Raw genomic sequence first — 13,397 nt, 5'->3', positions numbered from 1 at the left:
ACTTTTTCCAGATGGCGAGGCTGTCTCCAGACAAAACTTGGCCCACGTCCAGCCTTTAATTTTTTTTTATTTTTTAAAGACAATCCACATGAGAGAACTAAGTTTAGCTCATTCAGCTGGCATTTGCAAGTGATTTCAGACCTCTGTGGTTTTCCAGTTTTCTTATGTGAGTTCAAGGCTTGGTGATGTATAGCTTCATGTCTGGTCACCTCTTTTCCCTGCACTTTAGGTTGAGTTTATTTCAGGAAGAATAAGACCATGTGTGAGCTTTAAGTGCAGCTCAGGCCTTGTGGAAACTCCTGTGGGTTCTGTAAAGTGAGCCCCACGCAAACAGTGTCCCTCACCTCCGGCTGCTGGACCTGTTAATACAGGTGTTAGTTTAACAGATGGAAACTCGGGCTAAACAATTGATCATCAGTTTGAAACAGCAAGGCATCAGTGAAATGGTTATTTTTTGATTGTTTGCCGTTAAATGCCCATTTTAAAAAGCAATACATACTTTGGAACATAGTAATTAATATTTTGGTGGTATCTTGTGTGCTAATGCTCAATGCCGTTTCAAATCTGTAACAGTAAATGTTGAAGTTAAATCACAAGTCAAATTGCAATGGCAATACAATCGCAATAGGGTTCAGCCCTATTGGAAAGCGATAAAACGTAGAAGGTGAGGGAATGAGTTGTGGTAAGTCAGTCTCAGCAGAAGCAGTATTTGTAGTTGAGAATCCAGTGAGAGGTCTGTTATATAGGGGCAGTTTAAAGGCTTTAGATAACGTCCATATGTCTAATCTCAATTGACTTAATGTCATGCAGTGCTGGCCCACATCTTTGAAAGTTTCTCACCAGCAGAACACACACATTATGCACACAAACACATGCATACAAACATAGCAGGTTCTACCTCTGTGATTAGTGGCCTGGTATAGCTCAGCTGACCACAGTTTAATTTAGGTACCCTGCTGGGTGTGGTCCAAGGACGGGCCTCCACTTGTTATATATCTCTCCACTACATCACCAGCTCTCTGGAGGCCAAAGCCTCTGCACCAGTCCATTACATAACTTGCAAATCTAATACATTCATACATCTACAACTCCTGCCAGTCAGCTTATCTGGTTATGTAAAACGATTGATTGAAGAAGACGTTTTCTGCTAAGTATGGAAAATGTATGGTGATGTCTTGTTTCAACAAACCACGATGTCAGTGATTGGAGTCAGATGCAGTCCCGTGTGGTTTGTATTTAACTGATTAAAACTTGTGGAGATCAGTGAATGAGGGCGGATAGAGTGTGTGTCTGTGTGACTGTCTGGCACCATTATAGCCCCCTCTTAGATGTGTATCATTAATGTGCTGTTTGCTATGTCTGCATCTATTTTGATTTAAAGCTGCATTAGCCTCTGAGAAGTGCTACAACTCACTCAGTAGTGCCACTCAGCTGAATTTTTTTATGGTTTCCTTTATGGAAATGACTTCCTGTTACTTCTGTGTATATTTTTTATTTCCCTCTTGTGTTTTTATTTGAGTTTTAATATCGGCTACATTGCCTTGTCTGTATGTACTTTCTGTCTGTTTGTATGAAATGACACCACAGTTTAAAGACAACTTCATCTCATCAGACCAGAAATAGACATGAGCCTCATGCGGTTTTCCTGTATCGGTTTAGCTAACAGCAGCCACTTCCCCTGCACTTACCTTGTACAGAAGTTTGAGTTGAACCGTTCGAGTACCAATCAGTTTTGATGAGTGGTTTCTTTTCATGTATGCCCTATATTTTCTGTGGGAAGATGCAAATGAAATCATAATCACAGATTTTTTCAAATCTGTATCATCGCAATCCTACTCTAATCAGCCTCCTCTCCATGTGCCCCTCTGTCTTCCAGGGAATATTTTCAGTAACCAACCCTCATGCAGACATCTTCCTGGTGGCCCGCGTGGAGAAGGTGTTACAGAACGGCATCACCCACTGCGCCGAGCCGTACATTAAGACATCAGACGTCAACAAGGTCTACTGCCTTTGCTTTTTACCTCAAGCGCGAGTCGAAATCAGCAGTGAGCTTCATATTGGTTAAACATTTCTGTTCTCCGCAGACTGCTCAGAAGGTGCTCAAAGCTGCCAAGCAGACTTGCCAGCGCTTGGGCCAGTACAGAATGCCATTTGCCTGGGCTGCCAAGTAAGACGGGGATAAACATTATCCAGTATTTAATCTGTTTGGATTCATCTTTGGAATGGCTACATTTATTATTGTCAGCATAAATTGATATTATTGAACTGCAGTGTTGACCTGGTCAGATCAACATTTCAGTCAGTTAACAAAAGCACTGATGCAGTAAATTCATATAATATGTAACATTTCTACATTACAACAAAACATAAAATGTTCTTTTTCAATATCTAAAAGAAAATGAGACTTATGTTGTATATGTTGTTGAGCAGTGCTCATGGGCTGTTTTGCCATTTACTGCAAAACGTGACTGAGAAAGGAACTACTTAGCAATACTTGTGTTAGCCAGTGTGCTGTTTTGTGTTTATTGTGTTTATTTGTCATTATTTAATCACAACTACTCATTACCATTTGCTGCAGTTTCTGCTGCTAAAACTTTCCATGAAATTCAAACGCAAAGAGGAAACAAATAAGCCACTTCCCGACCGCATTTGATATAAAGCCTTAATCTCTGATTGAAAATGTGAAGAGTGTGTAACTTGCATGATGTAGCCATTAAAGCCAGGTGTGTGTGTTTCCAGGCAGGTGTTCAAAGATGCTCAGGGCAGCCTGGACATGGATGGGAAGTTTTCTCCACTCTACCGCCAAGACAGCAGCAAAATATCCACAGATGACATCATCAAGCTGCTGGCTGACATCAGGAAGTGAGTCATCACCTCTCTCCTACTATTTCAGCCATTACATTGTAACTGGATGTGCATTTTTATGCCCTTTCAAAGTTTATATGTTTACTCACTGTACAACTTTGGTGCAATATTTGGACGTTGTATCGTCTTCTTATGTTGATTCTCTTTTTTTAACTCTAAAGACCAGAGAAGAGCAAACTTCAGACAATCCCCGGACAGCTGAATGTCACCATTGAATGTGTTCCGCCTGACATCTCAAGTATGTTGTCACACTCCCCTTATCCTAACATTTGTCTCTCAATCTGTAACAGAGGGTACACTTAGAGGTAATGTCCCTGCCTTTAAAACACACCAACCACTGCACAATGTAAATAAAGCAACTGTCATGTATTAGGGAAGACTCAATACCACTTGTTTGTGTCCGATACTGATATCACAGTCTTGAATTTCTACTGATACCGATACCATGCTGATAATCTTTTACCTTTTTTTAAACATCTTAGCTGTTAATATGCAGCTCCCAGGCTCATCCTTGTCACAGAAGTATGTAGCCTGAGTTAATGAAGCATTTGCACTTCACATTCAGGGTTTACAGATCCCTATAATGTTTCCAAACTCTTCACTAATATACAGTATAATAAATGATTAATGATTGCAGCAAACACTTCTACACATTCATTACACACATTCATTGTAATATAAAGTATTGTCTTATAAATACTCTGCCTTAATAGCTAAAATAATATGCTTGAGCTTCTTCATCACTAAGGTGACGGACAAACAATACTAATAAGTGCCAATGACCAACCCTGTGGTTTGGTCATTGGTTTCTCATGAAACAGTAACTGAAACTCTTTTGTCTTTTGGGTCACAACAGCAAAGGGTATAAACAGGAAGGAAAGGGGGAAGCTTTTTTCTTGTGTTTTTGCTTTTATGTTTGATCGAAACAGACACAATCAACAGTCAGGCTATATGTGCCCGAACTACTTGGCTTCAGAGTTGCCATTTTGTGGTATTATGTTTGAAGATTGATTGATGATTCCAGTGTCGTCAATATCAATATGTGTGGTCACTTTTGTTATGCTCAGGAGTAATGACTCTAAACTGGCTCCTTGGAGAGGTAAAAGAAACAGGAAGTCATCAACAGACATTTGGTTCCCTAACTTATGCACTCTCTCCCCCCAGATACAGTCACTTCCTCCTACATTCCTGTCAAACCTTTTGAGGAAGGCTGTGAGCGAGTGTCAGTGGAGGTGGAAGAGTTCCTCCCTGAGGAGGCCAAGTACAACTACCCCTTCACCACCTACAAGAACCAGCTCTACATCTATCCCCTACAGCTCAAATACGACAACCAGAAGACCTTCACCAAGGTGTGTGACTCCTAATGAAGCTGGAGAGAAGATGTGGTTACTGCCCAGTTGTTTGCAGTGACTAACCGATGTTTTTCCTCGACAACAGGCCAGAAACATCGCCGTCTGCATCCAGTTCAAAGATTCAGATGAAGAAGGTGCAGTACCTTTAAAGGTGAGTTGTACAAACTGTACATTGTAGCGTGTAGGCTACTGTGTGATAGTGATGCACAGATTTTAACTTGGGGAATGAATGTGTTCATCGGTCAGTTGCTTGAAGGTATGTGTCATTTTTAAATGAGTCTCGATCAGCTAATCACTATGAAGTGAATTATTTTAAAATAATCAATTTAAAGGAACTCAAGAGTATGAATGGTTGAGGTAATGAAACAGTCATTCACTATATTCTCAGCAGGTTTGTAGGAGCCTGGTGTGAATCACCCATAGATAGGAAAATAAGTCTTAAACATGATGAGCTGTGCTTTTTATTGCGTTTCACAAATTGGCAGTCAGAGTAAAGCTGTGGGGCCAGAAAAGGAGAAAGGAAAAGCACAGAGAAGCTGGTTATTATAGCTGGCAGGAGAAGATAATGAATGGTCACTCTTTTTTTCTCTCTTCTCTTCCTCTCAGTTTCTCTCTGGCCGCACACTTCAAATATTTGTGGGTGGAAACATTCATTTATTCAAGTACGACGGATTGTTTTTCTTCTCACTTTTTCAGGGAAGAGTGAGGAAAAGAGATATTCTTACACTTCAGCCCCACAAAACATTTGCACTTGACACTCAGGATTGAGACAGTCCAGACAGACAGATCAGCATTCAGTCATGTGTATCATTACACACTCATACATACGTGCATGCACAGGCTTCCATAGGTACTTCCATAGACCTACCTATGGAAGTAGGTCTCTACCATTGATTCAAGTACAGAGAGGCAAAAAATAATAGTTTTCCACAACAGTTAGCAGCAGGAACCATCAGCTCACCTATGAGCAGATGTAATCACAGTTAGCGGAAGCTCCAGGAGATTCTGGGTTTCACATAAGACACAGATCTGACTGAGAGGAAATTCTTTTAAGTCTTTGGGGAGCAGCGACAAGAAAGTTGAAGAAAATAGGATTGTTCCAAGGATTGTAAGTTGAAAAAAAAATTGCTGAGCTGTCAAACCTGCACTCATGAACTCAGGTTTGATTTATTCAAAGATGGGTTTACCTGTAATTGTACTTGAAGTGGTGACGAGCTCTACCAGTGCAACCAGTAGAAATGGTTTTTAGTCCTGTGTGGCGTAGTACATGTATGAACAGGACAGTTTTGACCGATAAGATTCCAGACATCTCGTCCTGTGTTACACTTTAGCCCTCATCCTGCTTCATGTAATCAAGACTCCCATCAGCCCTCCATTCACAGCTTCTCTGTTGTGTTGGTACCTTGATGTCTGTAGTCACAAATCGTTGCTGAAATCTTCGCACAGGCTTCCTTTCCCATATGAGATGAGAGTTTGAACCCTGTCCCCTCTCAGAGCCTCTTGCGTTCACCAGGTTCCTCCTGCAGAGGCTCCAGCTGTTTTTCTGATCCTGGCTCCTATCAGTCTCAATTTTAATCACTTGGCTCCAGAACTCTGTCCTTCCTCTGGCCAGCACTGCTCATTATTGTTCATTAGAGGCGACTGCATTGGTAGCATCCTAATCATCCTAATTGTTTTCGTTCCCCCATTGTTTCTAGAAATATCATGTGCTTGACTTTGTTTTTTATCGGCTTATTTCTTTCCCACAGAGGCTCCTCTTGCAGTGACACCAAACACATTGGCTGTGCAATGTTTTAGGATACATTCATAATTGATCCCACGTTTGTAACCACTAATGTCTTTCGTTGCCATGTGGAAAGAAAGGCTCATTATTTATGTCACCACATGTGGAATTAAAGTTCTGTAATTGTTGTGTTTGTTGATTTTCTGTCATCAACATCCAGTGCTGAACAACAGTTGTGGGTTAAATATCCATATCTTTTTTCTTTCTTTTTTCTTACACTGAAGCCCTTCTTGTCTAGACACATACCATGTTTGTGATCATTTCTGGTTCCACTCTCTTGTTTGTAGTTTTGTTTAAACTGTTGTTGCTTCAAAGGTGCATGTGATGAAGGCCTCAATCACTCGCCATAACATGCCACATTTTTTCTCCAAATATTATCAGTGACCACAGATTGCTGAGCACTTACTCACTGCTGTGCCCTAACATCAAAAATGAATGAATGAATGTTTGCTTTCAGTGCATCTATGGCAAACCGGTGGATTCGCTCTCCACAAGCAGCACCTATGCAGCGGTCCTGCACCACAATCAGAGCCCGGAGTTCTACGATGAGGTGAGAGGACCTGTGCGCGATCTCGACCTCATTTATATTCACTAGTATGAAAGTATAATCTCCAGTTTTGCAGGCATGTGGCTTATTCCATGTGTTCAATAAAAGCTGTAGTTACAGTGTTCATCTGGTTTTTGAGAATGATGAGTAGTACATCTGCAAAAACAGTAACTTCTGACTGCTCTTTTTTCTCAAAACACTCTTAAACCGTAAACCTTTGCACAGTGTGTTCAATGCTCAAATTCCTCACTGCAATAATCCCATAAAACTGTCTCGGGGTTGAGCTGGGATCTCACACTTGACTGGTCAAGCAGTCGCCCTCACACACACACACAGCAAAACAGGAGCAACTAAAAATGGGGGTTATGGCCATGATAGTGTTAAAGTTGGAACAGAGTTGGGTCCATATGGTCCTGATGTCAAACAGATTAGGATTTCTAGAGTCCCCACATAGACCCACATGTGGGCTTGTACGCAGTGGGATGTTCACTGGGACTTACTGTATTTCCACATGCTTCAGCTTCCAGTCACATAAGGAGAATGACTGCAAATGCAGTTTTTGTTGTTGTTGTCAAATGTCTTTGAGTGCAATATTTTATTGTGTAATATTGTGTAATATTTGCATTCTGAGATGTATCTCTTTAATTGATAATGGACAGAGAAGAATAACATTTTTACTTAACAACAACCAAGTGACACATATCCTATTAGTCATTCATGGCATTCTCACAAAACTCTCTGCATGATTAAGCTGTATTCGTGGAGAATGAACTAAGCTGCTTCTCCAGAGTATGTGTCATTTTCTGTGAGGAAATCTGTGAGCCAAATAACAGGGGAATATATTTCTTTGAAATGTCTGCCCCCTTGTGGACGCACTTCTAATATACACACTGTTTATGAGAATTTTGTATATAAAGGTAGTTTGTTATTGGTATTTGTTACTGCATTTGTATAAGGAATAACACGGTGGTAATATAATGACGTCTGTGTGCAGGTAAAGATCGAACTGCCAGTTCATGTGCATGAGAAGCACCACATCCTCTTCACCTTTTACCACATCAGCTGTGAGTCCAGCAGCAAGGCCAGCAGCAAGAAGAGGGAGGGAGTGGAGTCACTGGGTAAAATTGTTGGTTTCTTGTGTCCTACCGTATTTACCAATGTGTAAATATGAATGTAGATTTCTTAAATAAAAACAAATGTCTGGGATATCACGGTCAAGCTTATCAGAAGTCATCTTTTTTTTCCCCAGTGGGTTATTCCTGGATGTCTTTACTAAAAGACAGGAGAATGCAGTCACTGGAACTTCAGCTCTCCGTAGCTGCCACTCTGCCCGCTGGATACCTGTGCCAGGATACACGGAAGGTAGAACCATGGCTTCTCACACTAAAACCCAAGCACTACGTTTTTAATGCCAAAGGAAATTAATGCAGCACACATGAAAGACACTAAAGATATGTCAGGATAACAGTGTTCCTGGTCATTTCACTGAAACGAGTACTTCAGCATGTCCTCCTCTTCCTTCCTGAACAGTCCCAACCGGATATCAAATGGGTGGAAAATGCCAAGACGCTGTTCAAAGTGAGGACCCATGTAGCGTCAACAATATATGCTCAGGTACATTTTTGATTCTCCTTATGTTCCTCACCCTCTCACGCACATGTTAAGAGTGCACAAAGGCAGCTCATTGAGATGCAGTGTGTCTCTTTGTGTTTGTGTCTATATGATATTGATTTTGATAAATTCATCCACAGGACCTGCATCTACAAAATTTCTTCCAGCACTGCCAGCTGATGAGGACAACATCGGAGGGCAACCCAGCTGAACTTATCAAATACCTGAAGGTGAGATGATGAGAGGCAGTGCACAGGGAATAATTTAAGATGCCTTTTCAGATATTCATCATTAACAGTCAGGCACAGGCTCATTGACAGCAGCTCCAGTGCCATAGTTGTGATTTTGCTCAGTCATAAGTTTAGCTTATTCATTTACTGGCTGACATCACATGCTGTGTGACCCACTTTAGCTCTCAAGAAGATGCATTTTGATCGTTTGATTTTCATAGCATTGGACTAAATATGCACCTCAGGCAAAGGTCTTGTTTTATCCAGGCAGCCATCTTGTACCACAATGTTTCTACAACAGCCAGAATGTACATTTTACATTTTACATTTTGAAGCAGAAGCTTACTATGCAAAAAAAATATATATTTTTTTGCTATGAGGAGGCCACCGAAGTTCCTTAAAGAGCTTGGGAAAGGGAGGGGTGAGCGGATGTCACTCATTCTTACACACTTGATGTTTAAATCAAAGTAAAACGTGCAGTATACATGGATTAAATCATAAATCCTGCTAGTAACGTTTTCCTGAGGAGCCTAAACGAACAGAAAATTATCAAATAATCCTAAATAGATCCCCATTGTTCTGCCAGACTCATCTTTTTTCCCCCTTCCTCGATCCCTCAGTGCCTACATGCCATGGAGACCCATGTCATCATCAACTTCCTTCCAACGGTGCTGATGCAGCTGTTTGAGGTGCTCACAGCCGCCAGTAAAGAAGCCCATGAAATTGCTGTCAACTCGCTGCGGTCAGTTGTTTTCTCCCATAAAATATGGTTTGACTTTCTCTTTACTATGTATCGGAATGCTCACATTGGATCATTTCTCTGCTCAATGCTTTCAGTGTGATTATACACATAGTTTCCAGATGTCACGAGGAAGGACTGGAACACTACTTGCGCTCTTTTGTCAAGGTAACCTACTGGTAACAACACTGGGGGGGGTTTGAATAATCCAAGTATTCTATCTAGATTTCAGATTTATTTGTTTGCCATTTATGGTATAAAGTCAGAAATACCTCCAAATGCCCTTTTCAGGTGCTTTGTTGTCGTGATTGTCAGCTCAAAAGGAAATGATTGTTTGTGTCCTCCATTGCCACCACAAAACAACGTTACATCACTATTGTCTTTTTCGATAAGCCAAATGGCAAGGATGCAGGGCAAGCTGCACTCATAGTGCCCTCTGCTGGACAACTTGGTAAATGCTTCAAACTGAGATCTGTTTTGAAGTCCAACAGTTGAGTTTGAATTTTCACCTACATCTGCACATAAGACTTGCATTAATGTATGCACCAAGTTAGAGAGATCCAAATTGAAATGATATAGAATTGGAAATCAAACTGAATTCAGGAAATCGGCAGCGATAACCAGCCCTGTGAAACACATGCTGTATCCTGATCTTGGATTTGATATATAGGGATTTTTTTTAAACTCTTTAAAATGTATTGTTTTTGTATGAAACTGTTTCTTTTTCTTCTGTCCTCAGTATGTGTTTGTGACCAACAACTCTCCGTCAGGAAACTCGCCGACCACTCATGAGCTGCTCGCCACCTCAGTCACAGCCATCCTCAAGCACACAGCTGATTTCAACACCAGCAATAAACTGCTCAAGGTGTGGATCTGCATGAGTTTCCTTGTAGTACCAACACTGAACAGCAGAGAGAACACTTGACCATGGCTCCTCATGTCAAAACACAAAGTGACTAAACAGAAGTTTCCTCCTTGTCTGTTGTGACGCGCTCTTGACAGGATCTCACATGTCGTTGCATGTACTGATATTTTATCTTTAAATGTGTAGTGATCTGTCTGAAATATCTCAGTGAGTCACATTTCTGTTGGCTGTAGATTCTTTTGATTGGTCTTTTTTTTCAGCTTTCTGTTTATTCACCAATGCCCCATATACATCTAACTGCAGTTCTCTTTTATCCCTTTCTCCAGTACTCGTGGTTCTTTTTTGAAACCATGGCCAAATCCGTAGCCCAGTACCTGCAAGAGGGCAACCGCATGAAGGTTGGCATTCAGTGGTTTCTTGTTCTTTCAAACTATTAACAGCGATTGTCACAAGTCCAGACGTGGCATGACCTTCATACCATGTGTGTCAAGTTCAAACTCACACTCAAAGAAAGCACTTGTCGGTGAATCATGTTTCACATTGTTGTCCCGTTGTTTTACCTGGGTCTACTTGTAAGTTCTGATCTTCTGAGATCTGTTTTCAATGCATCCAACCGCCAGTTTCAGTTTTTTGTGCTTTTATTTTATGAAGATTGACGACATTACATATTTGTCCACCACTTTAGATGCCACGTGCCCAGCGCTTCCCTGACAGTTTTCACCAGGCGCTCCAGTCCCTGGTGTTGTCAGTCATGCCTCACATCACCATCCGCTTCATGGAAATCCCAGAAGAAGCTCGCTGCATTAACCTAAGCCTGGCCACTTTGATCAAGGTCAGAAAGACTTCAAAACAAATCTCACCAATACAGAGTCTTAACTATCAAAGATCATTTATCCTTATGACGTATGTATCATTTTGAGCTCCCTATACATGTCTCTTCTCTATACAGGATGTCAAGTGTCATGTAAAAGGATCTAAATTCATCACTAATTGCATGCATTTTACAATTTATTTTGATTATTATATAAAACAGTATGACGTCATTTACAAATGAAATCCACGTCAGTATTTTTTTAAACCCTAACCCATAAAATGGTCTCTTCCCTTTTCTTCTCGTCTCACAGAGATGCCTGACCTTCATGAACAGGGGCTTCGCATTTGGCCTTGTCAACCACTATATGTGTCATTTCAGTCTCAAAGATCCTAAGGTACACAGTGTCCTAACTCAGTGACCCTCACTAAAAACGTGCTCATAGAGGGACTTGTTATGTGTAAATGTTAGGAAACTGATGGAAATTATGAGGTACTTTGTTTTGCCTTCTGCGCTGTAAAAATACTACATTACTTGTTATTACCTGGAATGCAAAGTTGTTTGATGTGGTCTTGGCGTAAAAGCACGTACAGTTCCTCTTATGTTATCTGTATCTGCTGCTCATTTGACTAACAAATTAGCCAACACAGACTCCTGGTCTCTGTCTGATGAGATCTTTCAACGGTGCTCGGGAGTGTATTAATAACTGCATTTTTGCCTGAAGCTTAGTTATCTGATATTTCATTTACATGCTTTTTATATATTTGCTTCAGGTGCTGTCTGAAATGAAATTTGACTTCATTATGACTGTGTGCAACCACGAACACTTCATCCCTCTGAACCTGCCTATGGCCTTTGGGCGCACCAAGCTGCAGAGGGTACAAGGTGAGCATCGGACACCATGTTCTGTGCATCCGCTAAATGGATTACACTTCCTGTCACATACATAACCACTGACGAGCCCGCCCCTCACCTCACACGGCTCCCAAACCCCTCACTGACCTTGTCCTGACCTGCATCCACCACACTGATTCCCGTCTGTTCCCCTGCCTAAATGTGGATGCCAAGTGGCAAAAACACGCTAATGTGACACCACTCTGATTTACACCTGCTTATCAAGTTTATCCAACAAAACATTAATTTTTTTACACAAGAACCAAGTGTATCGTGAACATTTGTGCTTTTGTGTAAATGCTGCATGTGTTTTACAGTTTCACCCCCACTGTCTTTATGTTTTACACCCCTCCCTCTCTGTTTTTTTGTGTGTTTTGCTTGTGGTCAGATTTTATTCCGTATGCGACGGAGCTTTTTGGCCCTGTAGGTAGGTGATGCTCACCGCACCATACCATTGCCACCACGTCTGCTGCCTTGTGCAAACCTCCCTTGACCGCACTTGACTGGTCCTTGTTCTGACCTGCACTAACTCACCATTCTGTCAGCCATCTTTTCTCATAAGACAGCCATTCGCTGAGGAGGGAATGGATGTCTTCAGTGCAATGCTAGATTCTGGGCTAATGGCTTAATGTGCCTGCCAGGGCCTGTGTTTTAGACGGGAGGAGATTGGCTGTTGCGGGAGCAAACTCTTGTCATGCTTGACTGACGTTGTATACTTTATTCCTTCAGGAAGCTACATGTGCCTCTCCCATTGCTTACTTTTTTTTCTCTTCTCTCTGTGAAGATTGAATCAGAAGGATGCATTGTTGTTCTGGTTGAAACAGCTTCTCATTTCCGGCATCCTCTTGAATTACTGCTCCTTTCTTATTTTCTGATACAAATGTAAAATTTCCACATTACTTTACACATCTCCTCCTGCAGGCAATGTGTAATTTCTGTCTTTTTTCTGTGGTGTTGCAATAGTATCTGAATGTGTAATGTGGGTTTGTTAGTATTCTGTTGCATTTTGACTTTGCAGTGTTGAATTCTGAAAGACTGAATTCTATCATAGTTGCTACTAATGCTATTAAGACCTAGGCCCACTAATTGTGCCTTATTTTTCAATTTCTGTGGAGGAAGAAGGTACATTTGGATTTGGAACTGCATGCACATTTCATTTTCTATCAAGATAATAGATTTAAGCACAAGAAAATATGTGTAATGGCATCATTACTGACTCTTCCTGTTTGGCACAACCACAGAGCAGAGTCTGGAGTTCAGCCTGACAGAGGAATACTGCCGCAACCACTTCCTGGTGGGTCTGCTGCTGAGAGAAGTGGCGGAGGCCTTGCAACAAGGGCCTGAGGTCAGACAGCTGGCTGTGAGCGTCCTCAAGAACCTGCTCATTAAACACGCCATGGATGACCGCTACACAATTTTCAAGGTGAGGAAGGGTGGAAGCTCATGATGGGACTAAGAATAGCCAAACAAGGACAATGGAGAATGTCAAATGGAATGGAAATTCATAATTTTTCTCACCTACTATAACTTTTACCGTGTCTACAAAGAGGTTTAAGACACTTCTATCTGTCTACCATTAAAAACAAATTAAAAAAATTAAACCTCGAAATGTATTTCTCACAATAATAGCAGATGCAGGAATCTCCTGTACCCTGTACTCAAGCAGCAGAATGAAAACACCTACTATTAGTTGACAATAA

At 41.2% G+C, this 13,397-nt stretch overlaps 1 protein-coding gene across 3 annotated transcripts in view; it reads left to right on the top strand.

Moving 5' to 3' along the window:
* dock11 (dedicator of cytokinesis 11) overlaps positions 1 to 13,397 on the top strand; it is a 54,335-nt gene that overhangs the window by 20,729 nt on the left and 20,209 nt on the right. For 2 of the 3 annotated variants that reach the window (XM_058624748.1, XM_058624750.1), the window contains exons 13-32: positions 1,877 to 1,999; positions 2,085 to 2,167; positions 2,740 to 2,862; positions 3,027 to 3,103; positions 4,030 to 4,214; positions 4,303 to 4,368; positions 6,458 to 6,550; positions 7,542 to 7,665; positions 7,797 to 7,909; positions 8,078 to 8,161; positions 8,299 to 8,388; positions 9,009 to 9,130; positions 9,226 to 9,295; positions 9,867 to 9,992; positions 10,319 to 10,390; positions 10,678 to 10,824; positions 11,117 to 11,200; positions 11,577 to 11,688; positions 12,086 to 12,124; positions 12,939 to 13,120. In XM_058624748.1, the coding sequence (XP_058480731.1) occupies positions 1,877 to 1,999; positions 2,085 to 2,167; positions 2,740 to 2,862; positions 3,027 to 3,103; positions 4,030 to 4,214; positions 4,303 to 4,368; positions 6,458 to 6,550; positions 7,542 to 7,665; positions 7,797 to 7,909; positions 8,078 to 8,161; positions 8,299 to 8,388; positions 9,009 to 9,130; positions 9,226 to 9,295; positions 9,867 to 9,992; positions 10,319 to 10,390; positions 10,678 to 10,824; positions 11,117 to 11,200; positions 11,577 to 11,688; positions 12,086 to 12,124; positions 12,939 to 13,120 (2,115 nt within the window). The remainder of the gene's footprint in view (positions 1 to 1,876; positions 2,000 to 2,084; positions 2,168 to 2,739; positions 2,863 to 3,026; positions 3,104 to 4,029; positions 4,215 to 4,302; positions 4,369 to 6,457; positions 6,551 to 7,541; positions 7,666 to 7,796; positions 7,910 to 8,077; positions 8,162 to 8,298; positions 8,389 to 9,008; positions 9,131 to 9,225; positions 9,296 to 9,866; positions 9,993 to 10,318; positions 10,391 to 10,677; positions 10,825 to 11,116; positions 11,201 to 11,576; positions 11,689 to 12,085; positions 12,125 to 12,938; positions 13,121 to 13,397) is intronic. The other variant, XM_058624749.1, reaches the window with a different exon arrangement.

The sequence above is a fragment of the Solea solea genome, chromosome 3 (genome assembly GCF_958295425.1).
Source record: "Solea solea chromosome 3, fSolSol10.1, whole genome shotgun sequence".
NCBI classification, from domain to species: Eukaryota; Metazoa; Chordata; class Actinopteri; order Pleuronectiformes; family Soleidae; genus Solea; species Solea solea.
The sequence above is the reverse complement of the archived record's forward strand: the minus strand, read 5'-3'. Positions and strand labels throughout refer to the sequence as shown.